General features: G+C 37.6%; 1 protein-coding gene and 1 long non-coding RNA gene across 32 annotated transcripts in view; one reads left to right on the forward strand and one right to left on the reverse strand.

Annotated features, from left to right (window-relative positions):
* Positions 1 to 12960, forward strand: part of CLASP2 (cytoplasmic linker associated protein 2) — a 170537-nt gene that overhangs the window by 52521 nt on the left and 105056 nt on the right. For 30 of the 31 annotated variants that reach the window (XM_072033163.1, XM_072033162.1, XM_072033147.1 and 27 more), the window contains one exon: positions 4768 to 4838. In XM_072033163.1, the coding sequence (XP_071889264.1) occupies positions 4768 to 4838 (71 nt within the window). Of the gene's footprint in view, positions 1 to 4767; positions 4839 to 8018; positions 8178 to 12960 lie in introns of those variants that run through there. The other variant, XM_072033168.1, reaches the window with a different exon arrangement.
* LOC140001530 (uncharacterized) lies at positions 2463 to 7874 on the reverse strand. Its single transcript, XR_011806801.1, has 3 exons — positions 7640 to 7874; positions 5799 to 5959; positions 2463 to 2644 (listed from the first exon to the last, which is right to left on the reverse strand). It is a non-coding gene; the product is annotated as an uncharacterized lncRNA (long non-coding RNA).

Here is a 12960-nt window from a genome sequence, read left to right on the forward strand (position 1 = left end):
GGTTCAGCACTTATCCTGTTCACATTTCCATGTGATACAAAGTAAGTAAATCTTGGGATCCAAATAGGATTAAACACCATGGGAGATTTGTCTCCTCAGGGTAATCAATAGCTTCTAATTTACTTGCAGTAGTGGTCAACTTCTTATTCCTACTACCTGAATCATTTGAGTACACAATTCCCCGTGCTCTGAAAGCAAGCACAGTTTCATCATTTTCATTTACATAAACAAGCAAGGCTGTTACTTGATGCATGTCAAACTGGTTCTTGTCACTGAATCTCAGCAGTTTCACACCTGACATCAAGGCCAGTGTAAGATAATACATGAGCTGAGGCTCAGTGCTGTGTCCTTTAAAGTAGTCTTCAGGCTGGGAGGAAGGAGGGAGATAAGATGTACTTGAGTTGTTGCACAAAGCTACAAGTCTCCATCCCTAGCACTGTCATAAAGCAGAAGTCCTTTAGTCTCTTCCTTCTTCTTAATACTTCTTAAAAAAGTAACAAAGTACTTGACAAATCTCAGGAAAGACAGATTAGCTCTGTCTCAGACTGTTGCTCCTTCACAGGCAGACCCAATTTAAGAGGTTTCTTCCCCATTGTCTGTCAGAAGTTCTCCCTTCACTTAGATGCATTAAACTTTTTGTGTGGATATGCAGGAGCTATGGTGTGTGAAGCAACTTGATTTAGGGCATCATCTTAACTGTTCTGAGGGGAATTTATGTTCGTATTCGTGTGTCTGGGTAGGTTTTAAGGATTTTAAGTATTACAGATAATCTGTAGTTCGGACACAGCTGCTTTCAGTTCTTCAGGTCAACCCTAACCAAACTGCAGCTCTTTCACTGTGACAGTGCATTAAAATGGCGCATAAATGTAAATATTAGCACCATTACTTCAGTATTTGGTACATGTGATTTAATAGAATGTAGGTTTGTACAGTTTACATAACAACTGACACATGAGAAGTCTGTCTGTTGCTGCTTGAGTGCACTCTGCCTTAAAGCTCTGAAAATAAGAGCTCATGACTTTCCTTCCTTTCAGCAGACATCAAGCATTGTTTACAAAAATCAGTCAATTTCCTTAAATATGCAAATAGGGTAAGCATGTTGTGTCTATATAAAGCCAGATGTGGCTAGTAGTTTAATAATACTAGGTTAAAAAGGCTTTATAATTTGCACCTGGTAAATGTGCCTTTGTGGAAAATATTGGATTTTCTAGAGAAGGATAACTGGACCTGTATAGGAGTCTAGATGGTCAAAAAAAGAAGAGGGAGTTGCACTTCTGTATTTCAACTCTACTTGCTACTATTTCTATTTTTCTTCAGTGCATTCTTATTCTCTCATAGAGATTAATTTGTGAATTTCTGTTTGTGACTGAAACCAGTGAGTTCCTCTTTCCATGTATTGTTTTTCAACTTGTAAATCTCGGAACAATATCTTAATTTTGGCCTGAAGCACATTGCTCAAAAAATCAGTATCAAATCAGTGGCTGGAGATTTGGATGTTGTGTTTCACTTTTAGTTAAAGTTGCTGCCAAAGAGGATTGACAGTCTTTGGTACGGGGCCTGTATTAGTGTTAATATATTTGTGAATACTGAAAGTGCATATTGTATTTCTTGTTCTAAGAGCCAAGAATATTGAACAGTTTTTTTTTCTGTTTGAGCCAAGTGGAATTTCCTACAGTACAGAACGTGTGTAGCTGATCTTCCATGAATATAAATAGTACATGTGGATCTGGAAGAGAGCAGCAGTTGCTAGGTCTGACTGTTAAAAGCCTTTTAAGAGTTTTCAGGAAGTCATCTGACAGCTTTTCCCACCATTGCTTGAGAAACATAAATGTATAAAAACACATTTATTTGTTTAGAGAGCTCTTGTGTCTAAGGCCACAGCTTGATATTTTGATATGTTATGTACTTTACAGGATGCATTTATGAATGCTACATTTGGTGTGGTATGCACATTCTACTTGTCTGTCTAGTTCATACTGTAGATAAGGTCCATCTGTGTGTCCAGATGTAGACACGCGTCTGCGAGATCTTTTTTTTTTTTTTTCAAAGGAGGAAGTAAAGGGAAATGTATGCCAGCTCAGCTGTGTCTACACTATAATGTGTCTGTCTGAAGTCAGAAAGATGTGGTTGTAAGCTTTCAGGAGTGGCAGTACCACAGTGTTCTCCAGCCTGCACCACTGACTGCGTAGCTTTGAGTGTTGACAAAGCTGTCACTGAATGCTCCTGGTTACTACATTGTCAGATATTTTGCCCAGAGTGAGAAGCAATTTATGTATTATTATAATGTATTCATAAGAAGGCATTTCATTTTTCTCTTAAATTTAAAATGCTCATTAAAGTATTTTTTGATAACTAAGGTCAAAAGAGCAGGAAATGCTTTTTCTTTTAAATCCTCCAAAGTGGGGTGGAGGGTGTGTGGGTGTGTGTATACACGTACGCAGCATGCCATCAGTGTAACAGGATATAGAAAAACAAGGGCAAATTTTAATGGAAATCTCTTCATCTCTATAGTGTTGATGTTCAGTTTCTCTCAAGATAACAGCTTCAGTGTTTCGCACGTAGCATTAAGTCCTTACTAACTGGGCAGACTGGTAATGCAGCGTTCTGTATGGAATCCAGTAGTGTTGAGGTGAACTCGCAGTCCCTGGTAAACAGTAAAAATACTTAATTTTGCACATATGTAGCAATTGCATTTATTTCCTTTTAAGAAAGTAAGATGGCATAATACATTACTATGTGTATTGTCTGATCCTAGTGTTAAACTTTTCACTTCATACAGTTGGAAGCATGTTGTATGTTAATGGGTTTCCATATGTGATTAGTGAATACTGGTACCCAGAAAGCACTTAAAGCAATAGCTGTAGTTTTACTTTTTGAAGTCTAAATGCAAAAAATACATTACAGTATAACTTGCTTTTGCTTTACAAATCAACCTTTTAATGAAAAGACTCAGGTTTAATATTAAGGCAGTGTAGTCTGACATTTATGAATTGCTGCTATTTCAGATGGTTTGCTGTGGCTGCAATGGTTGTAAATGCAACTGTGGCTCAAAAGGGAGAGGTTCCAAGGAGAAGATTGACAAGTACATTAGGAGAAGATTATGCAAACTACTATGGAGTTATAAATAGTTTTGAGATAAGCTGAAATGGTAGAGTAACTGCTGGTTTGTGTTATGGATTATTCAATTACACCATTAATTTTTGTTTGTTTGTTTGTTTAGACATTTGAAATAAGGTAGGCCTTCCTATGGAATTCTCAGCTAATGTGATATTCTGGTTGTGGGCCTGAATACATGACAAAGTCTGCTCTCCAGCAAATTGCTTTCAAATATTTGGAAAGTAAAACTAACATGTTGAGAGCACTGAAGCATCTGAAAGTGTGAGGAAATGCTGAGGCTTTTCATATTGTTTTCTGGCTGCATTTCATGATTTTATAATAAACTTTGTTATTAGATAAAGGAGTTTCAGGTGAGTGAAAGAGGTATGCATTGTTGGTTGATGGTTGGACTTGGTGATTTTAAGGGTGTTGTCCAACCTAAACAATTCTGTGGTTCTATGATTCTTTGACTTTTCTCCTTTCTGTGCAAAGAGAATTTTTATACCCAAGCGCGGTTCTTTTCTGTTTTTCCCAATTTGTCTTAAAATAGTTTGGATTGTGAGCTCTAAACAGAGCCATTCAATATTTGTCCTTTTAGCAAATTTTGAATCAGATAATATAGCTTCTAGTCCTCATAATGTAGCTGAGCTATATCCACTTGGAGAGTTGCAGACCGTTATGTGGTTTATAGCTGATAACTATGTCCTTAAGGTCAGGATTCAATCCTCCTAGTTTTGCATCTAAAAATTCACATGCATGTTAGATGTTACTGTATGCTGAGTAGCCTAAGATGCAGAAAAGACTTTGGAGAAATGTTAGGAAGTATTCTCAATTGTTTGCAGCTGAACAACTTACTATGTTAGTACAAACCCACTGCTAGTCTGTTGGTCAAATTTTTGTCTGTGAGACACTACTTTTACTGCATTTTCTGCAGAAGTGATGAGAAATAGCTGTTCAGGTTTGGCCAGCTTTCTTGCTTGAATAGCATTTTTTACCATGTGGGACCAGACTGAAAATGTGGATATTTTTTATTTTATTTGTTTATTTAATTATTTTTCTATTTACATTCAGCTAAGCACTTGCAGTATGTTTTTTATTGTGTTTAAATCAGCGGTAAGTGTTGAACATAACTAAAGTGTTTAGTGTACCTTAAGTTTAGAAAAAAGCCTCTTCTCTTTTTTTTAGTGGAGGCACGAGCCACTTCAAAAATATTTTCATAACAAAGCTGAGATCTTGATAAAATTTATAATTGTCATGGAACAAATTAAATAGTAATCTCTATTTTGTTCACTTATGCATTCTATAGTTCAAATTGTTTCCTTACAGTATTGTGTATAAATAGGGTAATATCACTGCCATTCTGAAGTCACTGTGTAATACTACTGAACCTGTACTTCAGAATTTTCATTATATTTAATAATGTTAATAATGACGCTCGGTTTTATTCTTCACTGACTTGGCTTAGCTTTATGTGCATTTGCGAGAAGATGCTCAACTAACTTAAGAAGAAGAGTCCTTTGGAAATTGTTTCTACATATTCATAATCCCTTGTATTTTCTGTGTTACTGTTTTATATATAATAAACTAAGTTCTGTTTTTACCAGTAACCCGGGAGATTTCAGAGATGTAAATATACACATGCACATACATATAATTTGTTCTTCTTTACAGGTTGCAAACAATCTTTACAAAATTTGATGAAATAAGAAACTCTGGAACTATGATTTTAAGTAGCATCAGTGGTGAGTATAAAGGAACATGTGTTTATAATCAGTTTTATATTAACACAAGATAAATATTTAAACACTAGCATTAACAATGTGAAATGGATGACTAGAAACATATATAAGACTACTAAGAAAATCAGTTCATAGTGAAACAAACTTACATTAGAAAAAGTGGTTTTGGGACTGTCAGAATACAGGAAAAGGTTTTGAAACTGCATGGAAAGCAGCAGAGAATCTTTAACAAGTTTTGCATCCACTCAGTAGAGGACACAGGAATGCTGCAGAGTATTCATGCACGGAAAAAAAATCAAATGAGCCTTTTTCCTATCTTAAGAGCATTTCTAAAAGAAAAGGGTAATCAAGTGATGAATGTATTATGTGATTTTTTTTCTCAGTTTGAAGTGTTGAATAATGATTGTAATACATAAAATACATAAAAATAAAATACATAAAATATATAAAATTCTCAATTGAAGATAGGTGATTGCAGCATTCAAAGACACTTCAATGTTTAAGTTAAGACTTCCTTTTAAAATTCCCCTCTAATGTACCGAGTTTAAGCTCTTTTTTTGGTGCATTTCACGAAAACAAAACCTGTTGTGCAAAGAATCCTTGTTTCTTCCTACTGCATTCCTGAGTTAGTATTTTATAGTAGGAAAGAGCAAAACCAGCATTCTTTCCCACTTAAAAGTATACTTTAAGAAAAAAGGTTGCATAATATCACAAGGGCGGTGGTGTAGCAGTGGCTTTAATACGGTTGGATTTGAAAGCTTCCTTATCTTTCTTCTGTAAGCAATCAGCGGCTTTTGATTTATAGGGGAGTGTTTTCAGATACTCATTTTTGTTGAAACCAGTTATTTTGACCGAAAACAGGCTCTGCTAGATGTAAGAAGTAACTGTGCAAGAGTTTTTTTTTCTATGATTTTGAGGAATGCATGTGATGGAAATGCACTTTTTCATTTTGAATGTTCTTACCTTTCTCTTGTTTGTGTAAAAATTGAAGAGATTGTAGGTTTGAAGAAATGTGTTTTCAAATCTTTTCCTTGAGCTAATAGAGTTTTATGTTGCATTCCGGTTTGAAGTAAAACATTGCTATTCTTGAACACCTGAAGAGTAGAATAGTAGATCTGTAAGGACTGATAGAAAAAAGAGAAGAAAATATGTGTTAATTTTGGAGGAAAATGTTTTACATAACTGTTCTGTTAGAGTGTAGATTTATTCCTTTTGGAAGGGTAAACCATTGGTTTTTACATTTAAAGTTCATGCTACCGCATAGGTTTGAGCTGTTCAAAGATACATGTTACATGTGTGTTTTCTGTTGGCAGTTCTCAGGAGAACTGAGAAAGTTAGAGGAAGGAATAAAAATGTGTTGAAATAATTTATATGTATATGAAAATATAAATACAACATAATTATTGCTGGACTAGTTTACATAGCACTTAAGAACTTTTGGTCTGTATCTTATGAGAGTAGACAACGTTTCTTTTTCTTTAAGCCATTTTATCTCATCTGTACAATGCAGGTGTTAGTGCTCATCTACAGTGGTATAAATGTCTTGTAGGTGGCAAATTCTGTGCAAAAGTTACTATGAGTCCATCTGTTTCAGTCCCAGAGACAGAATCCCTGTAGTACATTTGTTTCAGTATTTTTCGTTGAACTGCATTTATCTGTTGAATCCATCTATACTGTTATTTTTAAAATGTTACTGAAAAGAGATTCTTCTATTAGTTAGTGCTTTAGCTTGGCTTTGTCTTTCATTTGATGAAGCTTTCATTTAAAGGAGCTTCAAAAGCCAACAGGCAAGAAACATGGAAGGCACTGTGCCTAATGAGGGGACTGGGCAAGAGTCTTGGTGCTGTTGCTTAATGAGTTATTACAAACTTAAATACTATCATACAAATAACTTGTCTCTCTGGCTGACCTTTGATTCCCTCTCTCCTTTCTTGATTCCAGCATCTTCCCTTGCAGTTGGCTGTGGCTAGTGAAAACCAACATAGTTTCTTTACCGTGAATTATGTGAATGAGTTAGCCACTATGGAAAACCTTGTGTTTTGTCTACATTCATAACAATGCAGCATATCACGAGAATTATATCAGGATGTGTTTGTCTGTCATGCCAAGCCTTGCATGTAGTGCTTGTCATGCCCTTCCACTCCAACAGAAATGTTCATACCCCTGCAAACCGGGAAGGTTCTTTAAAGCACCTCCCCATTTCGCAGCAAATGAATCTTAATTTCTATGGAAACAGACCCAGCAGCCAATCTCAAAGCTGCAAAAGCACACACATTTCTGCTGGCTGGGGTTTGTAAATACTGTTTTCACTAAGAGAATTTAAACCAACTCCAGTATTGGGTAGTAGTGTAAATTTTGAGACATAGAATTAAAAGTAGGGAAAATAATAACACTGAGCTCTACACTTTGCTCCATTCAGTAGACAGAATGATCTGAGCTGAATGTAAATTTTATGCCTCTATTCAACCCATGCAATTTTCCTATTTAAATGCTATGTGTTATAGCGTTAGTTTCGTAAATATGTGATAGGATACAGCGATTTTAGTATCACAGTTACGGGGGAACTATGTTGCAGGTGATAAAGATGCAGTCAAGTTATTATGTTCTCCTAAAAAACCGGGCAAGAAAAATCCATTGAACTAGTATGTATCTGTTTTGCCATATTATGTTTTTTGTTGGTGGTGTGTTTTTTTTTGTATTTCCCTATGTTGGTTTCTTTGTGGAAACAGAGTTTCTATGGAGACAGTGACATTATATTCTGGCTTAAATTTTAAATTTCAGCTGTTACCCGTGGTAGCTAGTACCTTGAAATATGAAAATTTGCGGAGCAGCAAAGTAGTACTTTCAGTTTGATTGTGTTTGAAAGTCGAGGACGGGCGCAGGCTGATGCACACAACGTTTTTTAAGGCCCTTGTGCATGTTTCTAGGACCTTCCCCAACTGAGCACCCACCCTGCTACAGGTGAGCGGTTTACAGGCGCTGCCAGCTCCCTGCCTCTCCCAGCGACAACCCCTGCCAAACTTGAAACTCAGCCTTGGACAAGAGGCAACAAATCGCGAGGAAACACTTTGTTATTATTTAACCCCAGCGATGGCGTCGCGCCCCAGGCGCGATGCGGGGCCGAGGCAGGAGCAGGCCGCTAGTAGCCATTGCCCGGAGGCCGCCTCCGTCAGCCCCGGGTGCCAGGAGGGTGGCTCCCTGATGGGGCGAGGCGGGCCCGGGGCGGAGCGCTGTAAGAGTCGGGGCCGGGCCGGGCCGGGCCGCGCCGCGCAGGGCTGCTATTTTGAAGCGGGGCGGTGGCTGTGGTGGCTGGGAGCCGCGCTATGATGGCGGTGGGGGACGGTGAGTAACGGCGCCATCATAGGGTACTCTCCTTCCTTATCCTCCTCTTCTTCTTTCCCCGCGATGCGGGCGGGCAGGAGGGGGCTCGCTGCGGGAGCCGGGCTGTGTGTGGGGTGAAGGCGTCGGTCGCGGCTGGGCATGGTGCCTCGTTACACAAACCCCTGGAAGTAGGTCAGTGAAGCACCGCAGGATCCATGCTTCTGTCTTTCTCAAAACTGGACGTATGTCCCGTTTCCTGGCGGCCGTAGTTTCCTCTGTACCCCTTGTTGTTTTCAGAGAAACTTGACGAGCTGCCTTTGAGCTTGAAGCAAGTTTTAGGATGAACGAAGAGGGCTTTTGCGTTTGCATTTACATCCCTAAATAATATTTAAATCCCTCCTTTTACAAAGTTTAAGCACTTAAATTAAGGCGAAAAGCTTCTCTCACAAAGTTTAACTACTTCAATTAAGGTGAATCTTTTATCTGAATTTGCTAAGACATCAGCAGTAGGAATCCTAGAGAAGACCTCTTCTAAAGCGTCTTGAAATCTACATTCACCACTTAGTTCTTTGACTGTGTGGAGCTGAAACAGAGGGAGCAGAGCAGCAAATGCAAGGTTGTGCTGCAGTGTTCAAAATATTCAGGCATTTTTCTGGTGTTTGTTTTTATTTGTCATTGGCAAGCTGCAAGGGAAGTCAGGCTAAGTAAGGTCTTTGTTGCTCATTTCTTTCCTAAGAATGTTTTCCTTAGTGTTTGTTTCCCATGAAGCAGCCTGGTTCTCTGTGATGTAAACATGGATTGTGGTAACTTGCAGATTAAGGGTGCAAGCTGTAGCCTGTTAAGGAATAACTGTATTCCCTAGGCAAAGCCATGGGATTTTTGTGGTTCTGTAATGGTCGAGGCTTATAAAGTGAGGGTGGTTGTGGAGCTCTCCCCTGTATGATTAGATTTGTCATTAACAAAGGCACTAAGAACAAAGTACTGTTCAGGCAGTCAGCTGATGTTCTGTGTGGGAGCTTTGAGCAATAATGCCAGATACAATTAAGAGTGTGTAGGATGATTATGTAACTGCTGGTCTCTCTTAAAACTATTGCTTACCACATTTACAAGGAATTCAGTCTTTTGACATTGTGCTATGAAGTTGTTAGGGAAAACAAAATCCTAGCAACTATTAAGAGAACTTTTTGACTTCTATTTCTGAATTGATATGCCGGTTTAGCTCTCATTTTCTGTTTTGTGAGTGTCCTGCATATCCTGCAACGTAGCAGAAACAATTTGTTCAAATGTTAGTGATTCAGTAGCCTTTGAGGATTGTCTTTCTTGACAAAATGGCACTTCACTGTGGCCAGTGTGTATGTTTGACTTACTGCTTGTGAAGATGGGCTGATGTTTGGAAGGCTGCTGTGCAGGTAGGCCAGAGAACAGAAATGTTAGTTTATTTCATTTGGTTTGCATAGATATGCTGTAAAACTGCATGGAGTATGTTTGGAAGTACTATATAGAGGTCATAATTTCAACATTTTGTCCTGAGTGCAAGACACTGGCTTATTCTAACTTCCTGCATTCTTTCAGTTTTCTTGAGCACAAGCAGAAATGTAAATAAAACGTGGTGCTTAGTTGTTGGATCTTAATCTGATTTCTCAAGTGAAGATTAAAGGGAAGAGGCAAGTCTTCTGTTTATCCCTCTGTTAACTGTCTCAGGCTCTCCAATTTTTTGTTTGGAGCATGTAGAGGAAGAAAACAGTATTGTTTGTGGTCCAGCAAACAATTGAATTGTTACTTCCACTGTGCTGAATGCATGCCAATGAGAAAGCATTCAGTGCCTTGATTTAAAGGCATTTCACATACTTCTGTGAATGTAGGCCTGTTTGTACTGCAAGTTGTTGAGGAAGACTAGTCAAGAACTGTTTCTCACTCTGGATTTCTTGTTTCTTGGAGAGGATGTTGCATTTCTGACCTTATCTGTTGATAAACAGATTAGGGTGTTAAGGAGGTAGGAAAGGTATTTGCAGGGTGGCACGTTGCATTGTACATTCCCTTGGTGGCCTGTAGTTCAGTGGCTTCCATCTGCCCTTTGTCACATTGTCACTGACTTCATTGTGCTACTCTGCTATTTTGTAGGTAAGGGACTGTCCTGCTCTCAGTTCAACAAAATAATTGAAATAAGGAAAAGATTATCTGCTTAAAATTTGGGGCAGGGAGAAGAGGCATGAAAGGGAGATTAGGCAGAAGTTTTGTTCAGATGCAGTAAACATTGCAGTTCCAGACATAAGGTATTTGAGAGCTATCTGAAAGCATCTAATCAGCTTTGTAAGCAGATGTATTTGGTGCCAACGCTTGCCTGATTAGCATATATTAAGTGTTATATTTTGGATCATACAGATGAAAGAAAGAAATGTATTTATTGGATTTATTTTTATGTCATGATGTTTCATGACTTAAAGTACTTGTCATGTTTCAAATGATAAAGTACATGTAACTGATTTAGTTGTGTATTCTAGTAACTATATGTAAATATAGTAAGAATCATCCTTATATCTCACTACATATGCATATCAAATTACGAGTTTTGTCTTCTTTCAAAATACCTCATTAATGTATGCATGGTCCTAGAGTACAAGAACAATCTTCTATTCTCTGATGTTCTACTGAGCGGAAGGCTGTCTTCCTAAGTCTTTAATCTGATTAGTACTTTCTGTAAAATGTGGGTGCTGTCCAGCTTTAATATTTTACTTTCAACTGAAAAAAAAAAGGGCATATTAAACGTACAGAAACTGTAGCTGTGGTTCAGATAATAGATTGCTTTCAAATACATAAAATTGCCATGTATTTGCATTTTTAGATGTTTATATATGACTTTATCTTAATTTGGTGCGAGGGTGGGGGGTTTTTAAACCCACGTGGTCCTGTGGATGATGGTAATAAATTTTGTTGTTCAGTTGGTCTAGAAAATGGACAGGATGTAGCTGTGATGCTTTCTACTGTCCCAAGCCGTTTCCTGAAACAAATATTTTAGACCCTAATAGAGGGAGGTACTGGGAAATAGAAATGCATCACTTGCTCCCTTTTCTGTTCTTTGGGGCTGTTTCTAAGCATACTAACTGCCTGCACTGGCTCCCTTCCCTCTAATTGCTGTGCACTCCTCCTCTTCCATTGTTAGCAGCTGGTAGGCACATTGGTTTGAGAAATGGCTTTACTTTCTGTGCTTAAGAGATGAAGGACAGATGCTGTAAGTTGGAAGTTGGTAGCTGTTCTGAATCAAACCAGTTGAAAGCTTCTTTTCACTGTAAAGTCATATGGTACTCTCACTGATTAGCATAGATTCTGAGTAGCGTTTTGTCTATAAAGTGTGCATACCATTGCTAGTAGCTGTAAAAGAACACTGGAACAGTGAAACAACTAAGTGGGAGAGGGAGGGAATGTGTAAAGCAGCCAAGGGCTGTATGAAAAGGAACCATTTCTGCTCATCGAACGGATGAACACAGCAAGGTTCAACACTGGTATGAATTTAAAAAAGCTTCCAGTAAGAAATAAGCAGCTCTGTTTCCTTGATAACAAATGCTCGGAGTTGCAAACATGAAAACATACACTTAGTTTCTCAAAACACCCATGGATTCTAGAGTGATAATTACACTTCATATATATATATATATATATATGATTTCTAAATGAAATTTGTTAAGTCTAAAGGAACTTTAGGTATTCAGTTTCAAGAAGCTTGTGTATGGATGTTTCATTTTTGTTTTGTTTTGTGGGGGAGGTTGTTTTTTTCCTTAAGCATGACAGTTCACTGAAAAGGTTTCCAGGTATGCCTGATTTGGCACCTGGAAGTGTTAGTTGCCTTTGGGGAGTATGTTTCCATTTTTTTTTTTTAGGAATAAGTTATATTGAGGGAAAAAACCTTGGTATTTCAATTAATATCCTGTTTTTTGAAACATCTTTGATTAATCCAGACTATGGTTTATATATTATAATATTACATATGTATATAACATATATACATTTTAAATATGTGTTTGTATATACATATTAAAAAATGTAAATTTTGAAATGAGTGTTAGGATTGCCAACAGCCCAAGGAGAAATTTATAGTCTACTAAGCATTTTCTTTGACAGATTCTTTCACATTACTAATCGGATATTTGCCCTACTGGGTAATGTTCATCTTTGTTATCTATGAAATATGAAGAGTTACTGTTTCTATGTCATTTTTAATGAAGTATAGCTGTTGTAAATACTGAAAAGAAAGTAAGCCATAAATGGATCATTTCAGATTATGTTCTTCAGAAGGATTCTGCTATAGCGTCCATCTGAGTCAGATTCCACTCTGTATATTGTGTTTATAAATGTACCTTAGTTTCAAAGACTTGTGTTCATGGTTTGTGAATCCTTTCCTTTCTCAACTCTTATGAAAATATGCTTCTATAGGGAAACAGGAAAGGGCCTTCTAGTGCTTTTGAAAACCAGCTATATCTTTAGATGCTTACAAGAAGTAGCTGTAATTTAAAATTCAAAGGAGTTGTACAGTTGTATGGAATATAGGCAATGGAATTTTTGTAGTTACCAGTTTAATGGTATAGGTTCACATGTATTTAATTGATTGTAAAAATCCTGCTCTTCAGCTGTGAAACATTTCAAAGCCTTCAGAACTGTAGATGGTTGGAGCCTCAGGGAAGGTGAGGAGAAGGGATGAGGATGCAGAGAAAAACTTTTAACAGCCTTGAGGAGAAACTCATTGTCTTAAAATTAGATATTTTTGCTTTGGTGGAATGCCAGAACTCTGAAGTTTCTTGGCCACCCAAGC

The sequence above is a fragment of the Anas platyrhynchos genome, chromosome 2, assembly GCF_047663525.1.
Source record: "Anas platyrhynchos isolate ZD024472 breed Pekin duck chromosome 2, IASCAAS_PekinDuck_T2T, whole genome shotgun sequence".
NCBI classification, from domain to species: Eukaryota; Metazoa; Chordata; class Aves; order Anseriformes; family Anatidae; genus Anas; species Anas platyrhynchos.